The sequence below is a fragment of the Rhinolophus sinicus genome, linkage group LG01 (genome assembly GCF_036562045.2).
Source record: "Rhinolophus sinicus isolate RSC01 linkage group LG01, ASM3656204v1, whole genome shotgun sequence".
Taxonomy (NCBI): Eukaryota; Metazoa; Chordata; class Mammalia; order Chiroptera; family Rhinolophidae; genus Rhinolophus; species Rhinolophus sinicus.
In genome coordinates, this window is record NC_133751.1 from 202,503,078 (window position 1) to 202,519,675 (window position 16,598).

General features: G+C 45.0%; 1 protein-coding gene across 8 annotated transcripts in view; it reads left to right on the forward strand.

The window, feature by feature from the left end:
- Positions 1–16,598, forward strand: part of ARMC9 (armadillo repeat containing 9) — a 141,553-nt gene that overhangs the window by 35,363 nt on the left and 89,592 nt on the right. For all 8 annotated transcript variants that reach the window (XR_012490178.1, XR_012490190.1, XM_074314880.1 and 5 more), the window contains 4 exons: positions 3,541–3,575; positions 6,554–6,665; positions 9,443–9,535; positions 15,722–15,812. Coding sequence is in view for 6 of the 8 variants with exons in the window: in XM_074314880.1 (XP_074170981.1) it covers positions 3,541–3,575; positions 6,554–6,665; positions 9,443–9,535; positions 15,722–15,812 (331 nt within the window). In the remaining 2 variants the exon portion in view is untranslated. The remainder of the gene's footprint in view (positions 1–3,540; positions 3,576–6,553; positions 6,666–9,442; positions 9,536–15,721; positions 15,813–16,598) is intronic.

Here is a 16,598-nt window from a genome sequence, read left to right on the forward strand (position 1 = left end):
TGACCACTGAGGGCCAAGCTCAGGTTCCTTGTCTGCAGCTGAGAAGTGACGGAGGCATAAATGCCACCATTTCCCTCGGCCCAGGTGGGAATGATTTCTTTCTCCCATGCCTGCAGGCTCCACAGAGCCTGTGCTGCGCCTGGCAGTGTAGATGCTCGATGACTGATTGGTGGGGTAATGCCTTCTTTGTTCCCCTGTCCTCCACCTGTGCCCTGAAAGGTTGCCCCACGTCCATACTCTGCTTCCTCAGATGGGCCAGCACCTCCTGTGCACTCACATCCATGTGACTGGGGGCGCTGGCTTCCTTCTGGGGCCCCGAAGCCAGAGGGACTTTCCCCTCAGCTCCTGGCACAAAGTCCTGGCCTCACACAGCGCCCAGGTGGGCTGCAGTCAGGGCCTCCTGAGCAGTTCCTTAGCAAGGGGATCCTTTCCGGGGCTTGTCCATCCATGTCTAAGGCCCACTGTTAGCTTGTGAGGGAGATTATTCCAACTGACTGGTGGTTTTGGAGCCTCTGTCTTTCTCTTCCCGGGGCTTCTCTTTCTTGGCTAGCCTGTTGTAGCTGTGTCCGCAGCAGCTGCAGCTGGTGGCGGTGACATTTAGAAACCTAGTCCAAAGTAACGGTTGCTCAGCAGATCAGAGGAGCCCCCTCAATGTTCAAGCGTTGTCATTAATGACACCACACAGGGAAGGAAGCGCGGCTGTGCCTGCTGTGAGTTCTCCAAGTTCATACCCAGAGGTCAGTGTTAAGGTAACAAACCGGAGCTCGGTAGTTACTGCAGCTCCAGCAACCTGTCAGAGCCGGGAGCTCAGCATGGAGACGCAGAAGAGAGAGGAAGCTGTGCTGACTGGTGTGCTCTCGTGGGGTCCCCCCGCACCCACTGCCGGCACCCTCAACTGGCCCTCCTGTCAGCCATGGGTGTAATTGCACATCCTTGTGGAATTCAGTTCATTTCAGAAAAAGAGTTTTTCAGTATCTGCTCTGTGCCGGCTGAGCATTCGATAGGAAGATGATTAACAAAAAGCAAACCTGTGTCTAGAGCAGTTTCTCGCCCTTGGCAGTGTTAGTATTTCAGGCCGGATAATTCTCCACTGTGGGGACTGGCCTGTGCATTGTCGGACAGTTAGCAGCGTCCCAGGCCTCGACCCATTAGACGCCAGTAGCACCATGCCCAGATGTGACAACCACAAATGTCTCCAGACATTGCTGAGTGTCCTCTGGGGGCAAAATTACCCCTCGGCTGAGAACTACTAGAGGAAAAGAGAAACAGCTACCACACAATGTGAAGGTGCTAAGTACAGAATGCCAGTAGCAGCTTGCCAAGGTTCCGAGAGTGGGTGGGGGGCGATGCTGGGAGTGGTGTCACCAGCTCAGGCTGTCTGAGCTGAGCTCTGCAGGATGGGGAATCAGGGAGACTAGAGGGAGGAGCTGGGGGTAGAAGTAGGGCCCCGTGTGACCAGCATGGGGGGAGGGGGGTCTGAGGAACAGGCTGAGGGGATGGGTGAGCTGGAGAGCCAGGGCAGTGGCAGGAGAAAATGTGACTCTTACAAAGATTGCTTTGAGCTGAGTGTGGAAGGAGGGCTGGAGATAGAGAGGGACTCAAAGCAGAGTAGTGGAGCCGAGCGAACATAGGTTTTGGAACCCAACTGCCTGGTTTGACTCTCAACCTAGGGCAAGTTACTTAACCTCTGTTTCCTCATCCGGAGATGGAAGTGACAGTGGACGAGGTGACTTAATGGATGTAGTGTACTGAGAACAGTGTTTCTGATACAGAGAAAGCTCTCAGTGAATGTCAGTGATCACTGTGCTTAGGAGGCTATTGCAAGTTCAGAAGGGAGGGAGTTCTGAATGACGTCCCTGGCAAGGGGGTTGGGGGAAGTGGCAGATGTGAGAGAGATTTAGTGAGAGAATTAGTAGGACCTGGTACTTTGGTGGATGTAGCAAATGAAGAGGCCAATACCGTGTTTCCCCGAAAATAAGACCCAGCCGGACCATCAGCTCTAATGCATCTTTTGGAGCAAAAATTAATATAAGACCCGGTCTTATGTTACGTTATATAAGACTAGGTTTTATAGTAAGATAAGAATGGGTCTTATTTTACTGGTCTTATAAGGCCAGTAAAGGAATAGGTAATTCCTTTAATTAAAAAAAAAAATCAAGGGTTAAAAAATACAAAAACTCTATGTAATTTTACTAACAATTGTCACCCCAATAAATTTAAAAAAATACAAAAACATACATGGTCATAGCCATTTAAAAGCTGGGTTGGATGTCTCAGGGTGGGAATCTGTGTGGTCTGTAAATACTGCAGAGGGAAGCAAGAGAGCAGGGTCATTGGCCAAGGCTGATATATTAAATCATAAATCAGTAAAGGATTCTGGGGTACCCACGTTTTGAAGTCAGTCTTCATTCATTCATTCAGCCAACGTTGACTGAGTGCCTCCATATGTCCAAGCACTGTACCAGGTGCTGGGGGCACGAGGGTGATTTATCTCTGGTTGTTTTGGAACTCAATGTCTGCTGAAGGGAAAAGATAGAAATAATTGTAAAATAATCACAGATCAATATGATAAGCATGGATAATGACCGTTTGAGGGCTGTGGTGACACAGAGAACCAAGTACCACTGCCTACCCCCTAGGAAAGGGCTCCACACAAATGAGATTTACTTTCTTCTCTTCTACTTATTTCCTTTTCTTGGAGTTCTTTATAACCTATTCCAAACATTATGTCATTTTACCTGCAGATAATTCAATATATATCTCTAGCTGATAAGGGCTCTAAGAAAACAAAAACAAAAGATAACCACAGTGCCTAGTACAATTAACACTAATACCTTAGTATCATATAATAGTGCAGTCCATATTCACATTTCCCTTGTTTTCTCAAAATATCTTTTCACAGTTGGTTTGAGTTGCTGCAAACAATTGCCCCACACAGCATGTGGTTGTTTCTATTTTAGTACATGTTTCATACAGTATTGCTTGTAGTGGCAAAAAAATAAACTAAATAAATAAATGGAACAATGTGAATGTCCATAAAGAGGGCAATGGTCTGGCCTATAGACAGGATTAAAGGGGAAAGGTCATGTTAATTTGTTTCTATAAACACCGCTATAGTGTTTGACTTGGTGCAAAGTACGTTTTATACTCAAAGATAAAATCTTAGTAAAGAAAAAAGCAGGATAATTAAATGATTTTCACTGCTGTTGGTCTCCATGCTGTGTTTGACTAAGCAGCTTTATGTGCCTCTGGGAGTTTGGTTGGGGAGAACCCACCCATTTTTTTATAGCGTGTCTTTGGAGTGAAGTAGCCACAAACCAAGGGTGAGTGCCTTGGGAAATGTATCAGTAGTGTATTGATTAACTTTGGCTCGGGCTAATTTTTAAATCATATATGATTATGGTTGGAGGATCCTGGTGGGTCAAAAACTTTGCCGATCTTGATTCTGTGCTGTTACAGTGAGGTGTTTTAGGATTAATGCGTCTCTATCAATGTTTAACATGGTCTGTTTTCTTCCGTTCCCTTCCCCCCGCCCCGCAGGCTTCAACCATGTTAAGAGCCTCCTTGGCACCCGGGTAAGTAATTGCGCTTGGGGACTGTTACAGTGGAGGATAGCTATGGGTTAGATTGGAATTCAGAGTGACTTTAATAAACATTCGTCTTAACAGCCCAGCTTAGAGGAATGCCTTTGATTAGCTAGAGCTCCATGTGGATAGTAAAGGAAATACCAATAATTATAAGTAACATTGTTAAGCCAGAAGTATATTTTAATGTTAATTCTATTTATTTTGGTGAGGTAGCATCAAATGGAAAAAAATTGTTAAATAGTTCCTATAAAATTCCCTAGAAATCAATTTAATCTACTGTCTGAGGGCAGTCAGCAGAGTGTTGCAATGTCTAAATTTTATGTTCTCTGCTGGTTCACACTGTGACCAGGGCACAGGATAGCTTTGTGGATGCCTGAGCATTTCTATCCAGATCCATTAGGGTGTCACCATGGGGGTGTCTGAGGCACACAGACTTCATCAGGCATGTGTGTTGCAAAGAGGTTGAGAACCTTTGGCATGGACATGGGGACTGGGGTGGCTTCTGGTGGCCCTCTGAGCCTTCTGGGATGGGGGTTGCTGTGAGATTCCTAAGGCACCTGAGATACACACAACACGCCTCCTCCCTTGGTCCTGCCCGAGTCTGACGTGGACCTGCACTTTGTTCTTTTCGGACGGTGGCTGTGTAATATAATGCTTATGAGCACAGACTGCTGGGGTTAAAATCCCACCTCTGCCACCAGCTCTGTGACCTCGGACTCACATAACTTCTCTGTGCCTCAGCTTCCTCATTTATAAACTGAGAACAATGATAATAACTGTATTACAGGATTGTTTGGAGGATTAAAAATGAGTTAATACGTATAAAGCACTTAATACAGTGCTGGGAACTTAATAAAACTCTTGGGTGTTTGCTTATGTTATTCCCAGTGACAGAAGAGGCAGGGTCACCTGCAGAGGGGAAAGGAGGGTAGTTAGTGGAGGGGTTAGGTGGACAAAGGAGAACGTATGACCCAGTCTTTGTGGACAGTGGGGAGTGGCTGGACCATGGAAAACCCGGTTGTTGAGCAACTCAGTTGGCGATACATTTAGTTGGTTATTTTGCCATTATTGGCAAGTAAATATGGCCCCAACATGACAGTGTTTCTTCCCTCCAATAGAAGCACCCCAACTACAGAACATCATCAAACTTGGCTTTACAAATGGAACTTTTTTGGTCTAGAACAAGAGCCTGTTTAAATTTTAAATTAAAAACTTTTTTTAAGATCTTATTTTGGAATAATTGCAGAGTTACAAAAATAGTACAAAGAATTTCCCTATATCCTTCGTCCAGATTCCCCACTGTTAATATTTTATGCAATCCCAGTACAGTTATTAAAATCAGAAAATTAACACTGATACAGGGTCCTCTAATCTACAGGCCTCATCCCCATTTTTACCAGTTGTCCCATTGGGTCCTTTGTCTGGTCAAGCATTCAGTCCAGGGTCACATGTGGGTTCTGTTGTCATGTGTTTGTTTCCTATCATTTGAAATCGTTCTTCAGTCTTTGTCCTTCATATTATTCCCCCTTCTTCTGCCTCCCCCTCCCACTCTGGTTCAAGCTGTTGTTTCTCAGTCTAGTTGCGTGGGACACAGCTACCTGGTCCACGCTGGTATTATGAGCCTTACGCTCCCCCCCACCCCCCACCCCCGGGCTGAGGCAGTCGGTCGCCAGTCGTCGGTGGCCAGTTGTTGGTCGGCCGCTGACTGCAGCTCAAGGCAGCTCTCGCTGGCTGCCGGCCGCTCACGCTGGCTGCCGGCCGCTCATGGCAGCATATGGCAGCCCACGGCAGCCCACGGCAGCCCACGGCAGCCCACGGCAGCCCACGGCAGCCCACGGCAGCCCAGCTCCAGGGAGAGCTGTTGTTCACAATCTTAGCTGTAGAGGGCACAGCTCACTGGCCCATATGGGAATCGAACCGGCGACCTCGGCGTTAGTAGAACTCCAACCATCTTAGCCACCGGGTCAGCTCTGTTTTTTAATTTTTTTAATTTTGAAGCAATCATGAATTCACAGGAAGTTGAGTTCCCAGCGTCCCCAATGGTGACATCTTATATGACTGTAGTACAATATCAAAATGGAGAAATTAACATTAACATACAGAAATTAACATATAGTACTATTAACTAGACCACAGACCTCATTCCGTTTTCATCAGTTTTTCCATACACTCCAGTGTCCTCTTAGTCAACAAAACAAAATGTGAAGACACTTGTTTTGGTAACAAGGACTCTGAAGTGGTTCCTTTTGTTTCCGGCTGACCAAGGCAGGGGTGGGGTCATTCTGCGTTGTGTAGATCTCTGAACAGAGGCCTCTCTTAACTGAAACCTACATTCCCCTGAGGTCTTTGATTTGGAGTCCTCTTGAGGAGGGTTTGCAAATTGTCCTACTTACTACCTGTCTTACAGGTATGTCCCCCATGCCGTCTGTCCCTACTTCTGCCTCCTCAGAGGGTTGACTGCACCTACATTTGTTTCCTGACCCCTACTCTGTCCTCATAGTCTCCCAGTTCAGTCCCTCAGGCTTGAGAGGGACAGTGGCTTCAGGTTTTTAGGTAGAACTGTTGGGCCTGCTGATGCTAATAGCTTTGGACTTTGCTCAAGATTCTAAATAGAACTTGGGCGGAAAGTTATGATGCCTCCAAGGTGATTTCATCTCCAATGTATGGAGCCTGATGTGAATGCAGTGGTTTCGAAAGCTGTTTCGGCAGGGCCTCCTCATTTTAGGAAAAATGTTCTACAAGAACCCTGGCACGTACAACAGAAAAGGCAGAGCTGAGCTAGTTGAAACTGGGGTGGGGAGCCTGGGAAGTCTGGAGTTAATTCTAGAAGCACAGAGAAAACAACTGGGCCACTGCTGGTACATTGTGTCACAACAGCTCTAGATTGGGTGTCATCATACTCAGGAGGTATAATGAACATGCCCTTTTGCCCTTTCCTTTCTCTTTGAACTTGTGCTGCTGAGTAGGAAGTTGAAGGATGTCCCATTACTGCCCTCCTTGGATTATGAGAAACTGAAGAAGGATTTGATTTGGGGCAGCGACCGCTTGAAAGCCTTCTTGTTGCAGGCTCTGCGCTGGGTACGTACCTTTCCCTTGAAGTTAAAAACACACACATAAAAAACCATGCTGGTTTACTTGGCAGGCTACCTTGCTTATATCTTCACCCATCTACTAAAAATCTTTCTTCCTACTGCTTGCTGACACCAAGAGCTAAGGTTAAAAACAACTTCTGCAAACAGCCTTGGCGTCTTTTTAAAAACTCCTGTATTGACATCACCGTTGCCGTTGCCTTCCCTCGGTAACTTCACATAAACAGTTTCAAGACTCAGGAGACACCCCTGTCATCTGGCCCTTTCCTGGTCCTGAGCCACACTCACGGCTCGTGGGGTCAGCGTGTTAGAACACGGAGTCATTCTCTCTACACCGCCACAAAGCCCTCGGTACTCAGAGGTTACCATGCAGCCTCGAGCACATAGCAGGGTAAAAACTTACTAACAAATCTTTAAGGGAAATAAAGCCTAGTCTAAATTGTGGCTTTTCTCCCCAGTCTTCAGGTTGATCATGGTTAACTCAGTAGTTCTCAATATTTTGATCTCAGACCTCTTTACTCTCTCAAAAAATTACAACCCCAAAGAGCTTTAGTTTATGTGAACTTTAACTACCAATATTTACAGTATTAGAAATTAAAACAGAAAATTTGAAATTATTTATTCATTTAGGATGAACAATAATAAACCTAGAATATAACATAAATAATCTGGTTTTTATAAAAAAAAAAAATAATTATCTTCCAAAACAAAAAATAAATTTAAAAAGTGGCATTGTGTTACATTTTTGCAGATTTCTTCATGTCTGGCTTAATGGAGGACAACTGGATTTTCATATCTGCTTTTACATTCAGTTTGTCATAGTATCACACTTCACATAGCCTCTGAGAGATTCATCGTGAAAAAGACAAATCATATCTATATAGTATTATGAAAATAATTGTGACCATGTAGACTCCATGAAAGGGCTTTGGGGACCCCTAGCGTTCGCTAGACCACACTTTGAGAACTACAGGTCTCAGCCAACACTGGTTGGCCCTTTAACTGAATGATCCATTCTAATCCACCTGGAATAGTATCAAACTCCTTCACAGATCCCCAAACTTCAGAGTATCGTGGCATGAAAATGCCTTTGAACAATTTCCCTCTCTCTAGATAGGAAAAAGCCTCCTCACTTGTACTTCTGATGCTTAGAAGTGCTTCCAGGAATGACGTCGTGAGTGCTCTGAGGACGATGCGTCCAGGATGGTCAGTTAGTGATGTCTGCTCTGGTTTTGTTGCGTCAGTTGACCAGAGTGGTGGGGTGGCCCGAGTAATCTCCAGCAGCTGTCCCTTCCCCAGATGTTTGCCTGTCTGCTCCAGTTACCAGAGTCATCTTCTCTTTGGCTCTCAGTTTGTCCACCCGGCACTTCCTGTCAGTCCATGCTACTGAGCCTCTTGGTGAGACAGTATTCCTTCGCCAAGTGAATGACATTCTCACAGAATAACCGGGAAAAATATAATGTCTTATGATTTGTTCTGTGTCCTCCTCCAGTGCTCCCACTCCAGCCCCTTGCCCCTCCCTACCACCCAGTGTCCCTGCCTGGCCTCAATGAGCTTGACAGCAGGGGGACCCCACAGATGTGACACTCCTGGCACACCCTTCTTTAATATAGCCCTCTCTTCCCTCAGGGCCTCCCTCCTTGGCGGGAGGGAGGGTCCAGTCTGTCAGCGCACCTGCCTCTAGAGGCCTCCCCGTTTCGGTTCTGGGGTGTCTGCTGCTCTTCCTGTCCTCTCCCCACACTGTTCTGTACACGTGCAGCTTCTCCTCAGCCAGAGCAGGGCCTGCCATATCAGGGACCTTTATCTAGTAAGATTTTTCTAGAAAAGCAAGGACAGTTGCTCACGTTAGTTACATGACTTTCTTACATCCTAACTCACAGCCGTACACACCCATATGCACAAGCACACACTCATTTCACATGCTCCCCATGCAACATTTTCTTCTGGCCCTATGGGCATTAAGTAAGTTCCTACTTAAAACAGCACAACAGACTTCAAGCTTTTCAAAATATACAAAATTCTACCCAACTGCCCCTACGTACCCCTACGTGTGGCTGTGTCAGGCCGTGTAGGACAAAGCCTAGTTGTTGGCATGGCATTCATTCAAAGCCCTCTGCAGCCTACCCTGTGCCCTCCCCATTGAGCTCAGCACAAATGCCCCCTGTCTTTCTGCAACTCCCTGAGCTGCCCCTGGTCCCCCCTCCCCCCACACACACCCCCACACTCGTATTCCCTGTGCTGGCCCCCATCCCCCACTCCCCCACACACACCCCCACACTCGTATTCCCTGTGCTGGCCCCCATCGCCCACTCCCCCACACACACCCCCACACTCGTATTCCCTGTGCTGGCCCCCATCCCCCACTCTCCCCCACACACACACCCACACTCGTGTTCCCTGTGCTGGCCCACAGTCTGCTCATCCTTCATGGCTCGTCCTTCTTCATCCCCTTCCTGCAAGAACCCCTGTGCCAGCTGGTGAGCTCTCCCTTGCCTGCACAGTTACAACCAGGCATTGTGCTGCTTCACTTCCCTGGGGATTTCACGTGTGTAAGTTGACTCCTACGTCCCCTCCATCACCCCTTTGGAAGTACAATGTCGTAATTTCTTATTAATGGACTGGTAGGCCGCTTACCTGGCTCCCCGGGATATTATTTATTTTGTTTGGTTAAATGTGTAGTTACTCGTACTGCCGTTTAAAACAACCCACTCTATGAACATTTTTCTCCACATTCAGACTTGTTCCTTTTGCTTTTCTGCATCCTAGCGTTTGACCACGTCCCATCCCGGAGAGCAGAGGGAGACCGTGCTTCAGGCTTACGTCAGCAACGACCTCTTGGACTGTCATAGCCACAGCCAGGTCGGTGAGGGATGGGTCAGAGCCCAGCCGGGCCCTCATTTCTGGGGACTGTTCTTAGCAGGTGGGGATGCCTCCATTTCTCTGCGTATTTTCAGCCTGGCAGCTGGATGTCAGCCTTGAGCCTCCGTTAGCTGCTGACATCTGCTCTTCACCCTGGACGCTGCCCACTTTTCACTTCTAATAAAGAGTCCTGAACAAGTTAGAACTGCGTGACTCAACCCTGGAGCTCCTTTCTGCCATTTTTCCTTTGCTCAAATTCCCAAATCTTTCCTTCACCCCCCATCTTACCATGAGTCCTGAAAACACAGTATCACTTATGCAGGATAGATAAGCAAATTCCGTTTTTTATCTGGGCCTGCCTCAGAATGTGTCTTTAACACTGTATTTGCATATAGCTTTGGACTAGATAGGTCTAGTGGGGAAAGTATGGGATTTGAAGTGAGATGAACTTGTTTCAAACCTCTGCCCGACCACCAGTTAGCCACAGAGCCTTAGCAAGTCACCCCATCTCAGGGCGCTTCCCCGTCTCTGAGAAGGAGCCCGCCCCTGCCTCGGCACTTTGTTGGGGTGATTGCAGGTGGGCATGCGTGGAAAGCATTTAGCCCAGGGCCCAGGACTGACTAGTCAGTACTCGGTCATTCTCCTCCCCCCACCTTACCTGCTGTCAGTGATGTGGGAGATTCTTCCTGTGAGCGAGTGAGTGCTGGGATCATGTCTCATGAAACCGAAGAATAGAAACATGGACCAAGGAGAAGCAAGGAGCTGTAAAAGAGGGTAGTTTATTAAAAAGCAAAGAAATGCAGCTCCCAAGCAGGAGGGGGTCCCGAATGGGGTGCCCAGTGACTGAGGCAAAAGCTCTTTATACCTTCCCTTGCCTGTTTGGGGAAGGGGAGCTGGTGCCTTTTAATGGAATTCGTCTATCAGGTTTGTTCTGTTTGCCTGTCCTGAAGGGGTTAACAAACCCATTCCGATCTATTAGATCTGCTCCATTTGTCCAGCCAAAAGGGATTGATGAGATAATTTATTAATCTCAAGGTGCTGTTACATTTTGTCTTGGAGTGAATGAGTTACTTTAGAACCTGAAGTTTCAGGATATGACTGTCTTTGATTATTTTACCAGGGACCTTCTTGTCTGCCTACCAACATGCTAACTAACCTGTCTCATCAGCACCAGGCTTGCTAGACAGGAAGTTGGAAGTCTGGAACATGACATATATAAAGAAGATCCTGCATTTCATTATTTCGGTTGAATGTTTATCCAAAATGCTCTGCAAGCTTTGTCACCCTGTTGTTAAGCTTCACAGGGTGGGCACTGAGTAAGTGTTGATTCTTCTAGGATTGCTGATGAGACAGCACCCTCCCAGAGCTCCTTATACGTCAGTCTGTTGTGCGCTTGGGCAGTTAACCTTCAATGGTTTTGAGTTGCCGGCTGACTCTTTGAACGTAGTCTTATTGCTCCCATGAAACAATTGTGTTAGTTTGAAAAATAGCCTCAAATTCTTCACTTACTTTCTTTTATTTTTTTTTTCTGTTTGTATTTGTAACGGTGTCAAAACCCATCTGTAAGGCATGAAACAGCCAAATAATAAATTGTGTGATTTACAAACTCAAGTTCAAAGAGTAATTCAGTACTGGTTCTTTCTGAACTGTCATATTTCATTGAACCTAAGATGCACTTCCTCCCCCCCCGCCCCCCCCATTTTAGCATCTCTGAAATCAGAGTATATCTTGCAGTCAACGTTTATAATATAGCTTAAGTGGCAGGGCTTTTTTCTTTTGTGGTCTTGTATTATAAAATAATGTGTCCTCTAAGGAAAGGTGCCTTAGGTTTTGTGATATGTGATAATTTATCAAAATACTGTAATTTCTCCAGCCATTGAGAATGTCATTTCTTCCTCACGTCATTGTTTCATTGTTGTCATTAATTTCTTTGATAAGGAGTGAGCTGGAGTTATCTTACGATGTCCAAGAATCTGCAGAGCGTGAAGAGTCTTTGTGCAACATGGAGGCTGCGTCATCACGACACCAGAATTAAGGAGCCCTTCCCGCCAGGAAATTGAACTGCTCGCTTAGTTAGGTCGTCTCACTGAGCAGTTCTCAGAGTTGCAGCATTAGCACTTGGAGAGCTCATTAAAAGGCAGATTATTGCCCCCTACCCACCGTTGTCACCCAGTAGGTCGGGGTGGGATCTGAGAACGTACATTTCCAACAAGTTTTCAGGTGATGCTGGTGTTGCTGGTCCCGGACCACACCTTGAGAATCACTCTTCTAGACCAAAAACCGAACTGAATCAAATGTATTAAATTCCAATGAATTGAATGGCTGCATTTCATGCTGCTGGAAGTGCTGTGATGTCAAACTCTCCACATTTGACAATTTTACTTATCTAGCATAATATATGCACTTAAGCAAAGGCGTGGTTCCTGAAGTCTAAGCAATTTTGTCTTATTTTCCAGAGTCATGTTTTCAGTTTTGAAATATATCATTTACTCAGATGAGTGTAGAAAACATACATGACCAGTTTAAAGAATAGTAGTAAAACAAATACCAATGTTTCCACCACTCAGATTAAGAAACAGAAACTTACCACTAACTTGGGGCCTTCTAGATTGTACCCTTTTCCTTTCGTTAAGCGGTAACCACCATCCTGACTTTTTAAAATTGTGATAAAATACACATAACATTAAATATGCCATCTTAACCATTTTTAAGCGTACAGTTCAGTAGTGTTAGGTATATTCACACTGTTGTATAACAGGTCTCCAGAACTCTTTTGATCTTGTAAAACTGAAACTCTGCCCATTAAACAACCCCCCTCCCCCCTTCCTCACTCCCCTGGCCCTCTCTGACTTTGACTACCCTACGTACCTCATATAAGTGGAATCATGCAATATCTATCTTTTGGTGGCTGCATTTTTTTTCTCTTGGCATAAAGTCCTTAAGGTCACATATGTCAGAATGTTCTTCCTTTTCCTTCTTTTTTTTTTAAAGAACTCTGCATTTTATTTTATTATTATTTTTTTTTAATTGGGGAACAATGTGTTTCTCCAGGGCCCATCAGCTCCAAGTCATTGTCCTTCAATCTAGTTGTGGAGGGCACAGCTCAGCTCCAAGTCCAGTTGCCGTTGTCAATCTTTAGTTGCAGGGGGTGCAACCCACCATCCCATGCGGGAATTGAACCGGCAACCCAGTTGTTGGGAGCTCACGCTCTAACCAACTGAGCCATCCGGCCACCCCTACTTCCAGTTATTGATCCCTTTTGGGGACATTGGCAGTCAAGGCCAGAACAGGATCCTGGGAAACACAGACCTCTGGCAGGGCTGAAAGGTCGGCCAGGTACTGTTAGTGGGCAGCCATATGTATGGCCCAGGCAAATGGTGAGCTGCTCTGTTATTCTGGTTTTCACTCGTATGGTGTGGGCTACTTCTAGTTCTCAGGAGCTGATCTCATGAGGACACTTCTGTGGGATGAAAAGACTGTCCACAGCTGATCCACACAGCAGGGTGTGGAACCGGGAGCTGGAATTTCATCAGCATGTGGTCAGGGCTATCCAAGTACAGATAAAAGTCTGGGCTCACCTTACCTAGGCATCTTGTACTGTTTAAAAATATGTTACGTGGTTTACCACTTTGGGACACTGGCAGTGTGTACTAAAAATGCATACTCAGTGTCCTAGCAAAACCATTCCTAAGTATAACCCCAACAGAAATGTGTGCCTTTGTACAAAATGTACATAGAATGTTCACAGCCGCACTACTCATGAGAACGAAGACACTGGCTATAACCCAAACATCCATCAACAGTAAATGGATAAATTACCTGTGATAGATATGTTTGTAAAATGGGATACATCGAGTAATGAGAAGAAATATACATACATACAACATGAATCTCACAAACATAATGTGAAATGAAAATGTCAGACAAAAGATTATATATTGCATGATTTCATTTATAGAGGAATTCAAAGACAGACAAAACTAACCTGTGATGTTAGAAGCCCTTGGTTTGGAAGGAGACCCCGGAAGGGCTTCTGGGGCTCTGCTAATGTTTGTTTCTTGATCTGGTTACTCGTTACCCATGTGTTCACTTTGTGAAAACTCGCTGAGCTGTACACTTATGATCTGTGCAACTTTCTGTATGGATGTTATAGTTCAATAAAAATTTTATCTAAATAAAGATGGTACAGTGGCAATAGGCACCATGGGGATGACAGCCTTCAGTATGTCACTCTCTTAGCCTGGACTGGTGGCCCTTACATCTGGTGCACGGCGGCCACCCAGAAATCTGTCTTCACCAGACTCCTGATACCTTTCACCCTGCTCCTGAATTGGGTCTGTTTCCAGTATCCCATACGGTTTCTTTCTTGACTTAGGCTCTTGGTTGGTGGAGCACACCCTTTAGTTAATAGCTTCTAGAGAAATGATGGCTGGGGAGTATATTTTTCGAGACTGTGTATATCCAAAAATATTTTTATTCTATGTACAGAATTCTGGGTTGTACAGAATTTTCCTTTGGCATTTTGAAGATACTGCTCCATTGTCTTTTAGGTTCCAGTATTGCTGTTGAAAAATTCAAAGCCATTCTAATTTCTGATCCTCTGTATGTGACCTGTGTGTTTTTTTTTCTCTCTAGAAGCATGTTGAATCTTCTCTTTATCACCAGTGTTAGTAAATTTCCCACTGGTGTCTTTCATGAGGTGCATTGTGATTCACTGTTCTGGGCACTTTGTGAGCCCTTTCAATCTGACAGCTTTAGATCTCAGAAGTTTTCTTGATTTCCTCTCTGTTTTTCTCTCTTTATAAAAGTTGGACCTCTTGAATGGGTTCTCTAATTTTCTTTTCTCTCATATTTTTTGTGTTTTTCTTCTTGCTCTATTTTCTGGGAGATTTCTTCATCTTTGTTGTCCAACCATTCTGTTGAGTTTTCATTTCCTTTTTTTTTAATAGCATTCTGTTGTTTCATGGATACGGTATCACTTCTTATATCTCTGAGGATATTAGTGACAAATTTTTGTTTATTCTTCATTTTCTTATCCCCGCACAGGCTCATTGCATCCAAGCCTGCTTCTCCCCCCCCCCCCCCCAGTTTGTTTTGGCTCATTTTCCGTGTTAGAAACTTTCTTTGGGTTTCAGAAGACCTTAGTTATCTCCTAACATTTAGAGTGGGGGACTGAAAAGCCGATTGGAAGTTCTGAATATGAGGGTACGGCCTATAGACATAGAACTCCACTGAGGGTGATCTGGGGGGGGGCCATCTGTTAGGAACTGCTGATCTCAGGATCTGTGGTTCTTTCTCTTGGGTCTGGTCGTTTTCCTCCAACAAGAGTCTTCTAATCTGGGTAAAGGGTCAGGGCCTGGCTGCCAGTGTTCTGGGAGCCAGGTAGGGGAAGAGGACTAGGGTGGCTCTCTGCTCAGCATTCATTCTGCATTTAGACACTACCCCCCACCCCCATTTTTGTGTAGAAGCCCTGCTCTCCTGTGCCTGGCATTCCCCACCCAGAGACCCTTGTGTTACCCCAATAAGAGAACACCCCCCGACCTACGGTGGGAGGAGGACAGCAGTGTGGGAGCAGCAGGAGTGGGATCCAGCTGCTTGTTTAACAGCTTTCATTCGTTCTTCTTTATTTTTCCCCAGTTCTTGAGCCTTTTGACGGTTGAGTGATAGAAATCGTGTAACTAATCATTGCCCATATGACATTCCTGGGTCTGCTAAGTCTGTTACCATTTGCATTCCCACTTCCAAAATTGTGTTGTTATAGTTTCTTGTGCTATTCTCTCTGACCTTGAGAATTTGTGTCATTCTTAAAAATCCATTTTGTAGTTTTACTTTGGTTTGCAGGGAGAAAGTTAGATGCGTATGTTGGGTCTATCATTTTAACCTGGATAACATCAGCAACAATACTAGCAAATGATATTGCCTCTATGTATCAGTCACTGTTCTAGTGCTTTGGATAATTCATTCTTTTAATTGAAAAATTTGAATAATCGATATTTACCAAATCTCAGAAAAAATCCGTTGGAAATCAAGATTTCCAGGTGCACTGTTTGGCTTCAGTCTGTTCATTTTACCTCTAATAGATTCGCACAGAGGAAGAGAACACCAGACCCGGAGAGGAGACATGTGTTTAATCTCTCACTTGTCTTTAACTTCCGTGTTTTTCCTTTTTGATGTTTTTCCCCACAGAGGAGCGTGCTTCAGCTGCTGCACTCGAAGAGTGAGGTGGTGCGACAGTACATGGCCAGGCTCATCAATGCTTTCGCGTCCCTGGCAGAAGGTAAGACACCAGCTATTCTTCAGAGAGCGGAGCAAGGTCTTATTGATGCCTTTTTTCCTTTAAAAATGGACATTTTCCCCCAAGTTTCTTTAAGATGATATGTTTCCTCAGTTTATTCCTGTTGAATGCATCTAAGGTTTTTTGTAAAGATTGGATGTTGTCATATTGATGTAGTTTATGCCAGAGCAAATCTTGCCTGTTTTGGAGTTTCTTTTGTAAGCTTTCTAGTTTTATTTTGTACACTTTCTGGTTTTGTAACTTAGTACTTTTTAGATCGCTTTCAAGTGTATAACAGGGAGTGCATTTTCTGTTATTTTCTACTTAAGGCAAAATAAGGTTGGTGAAATAATTAAAGCCAATCCCGATAAACACTGTACCAGTTTCTTCGAAAGACTGTATCTGACCTCTTAAATCAAGAGATTTGAAAATCCCAAAGTTAACATGCCACCATTACTGAACTCAAAATGAGTTTACAAAGTGCCATTATCTTCCCTGAGTTCTAATTTGTTTGAGCTCTTTATAATAGGAATAAAGGGAGTTTTCAAATTATGACTGTATGAGACTCCAAATGCATGTTCATGCGTTCACGTGTTCATTCTTCCATCCACTTAGCAAACATTTATCAAAGCCAACGCGTGCACCAGTCCTACAATACCGTAGGACAGGGACCATTCGTACAATACTGTTGAAATGTGTGTCCGAAATCACCGTCGTCTATATCAAGACACAAGTCCTCAATGGGCTAGTGACCATTCAAGGTGTACTACAGGGTTCCAGGCGTGGTTC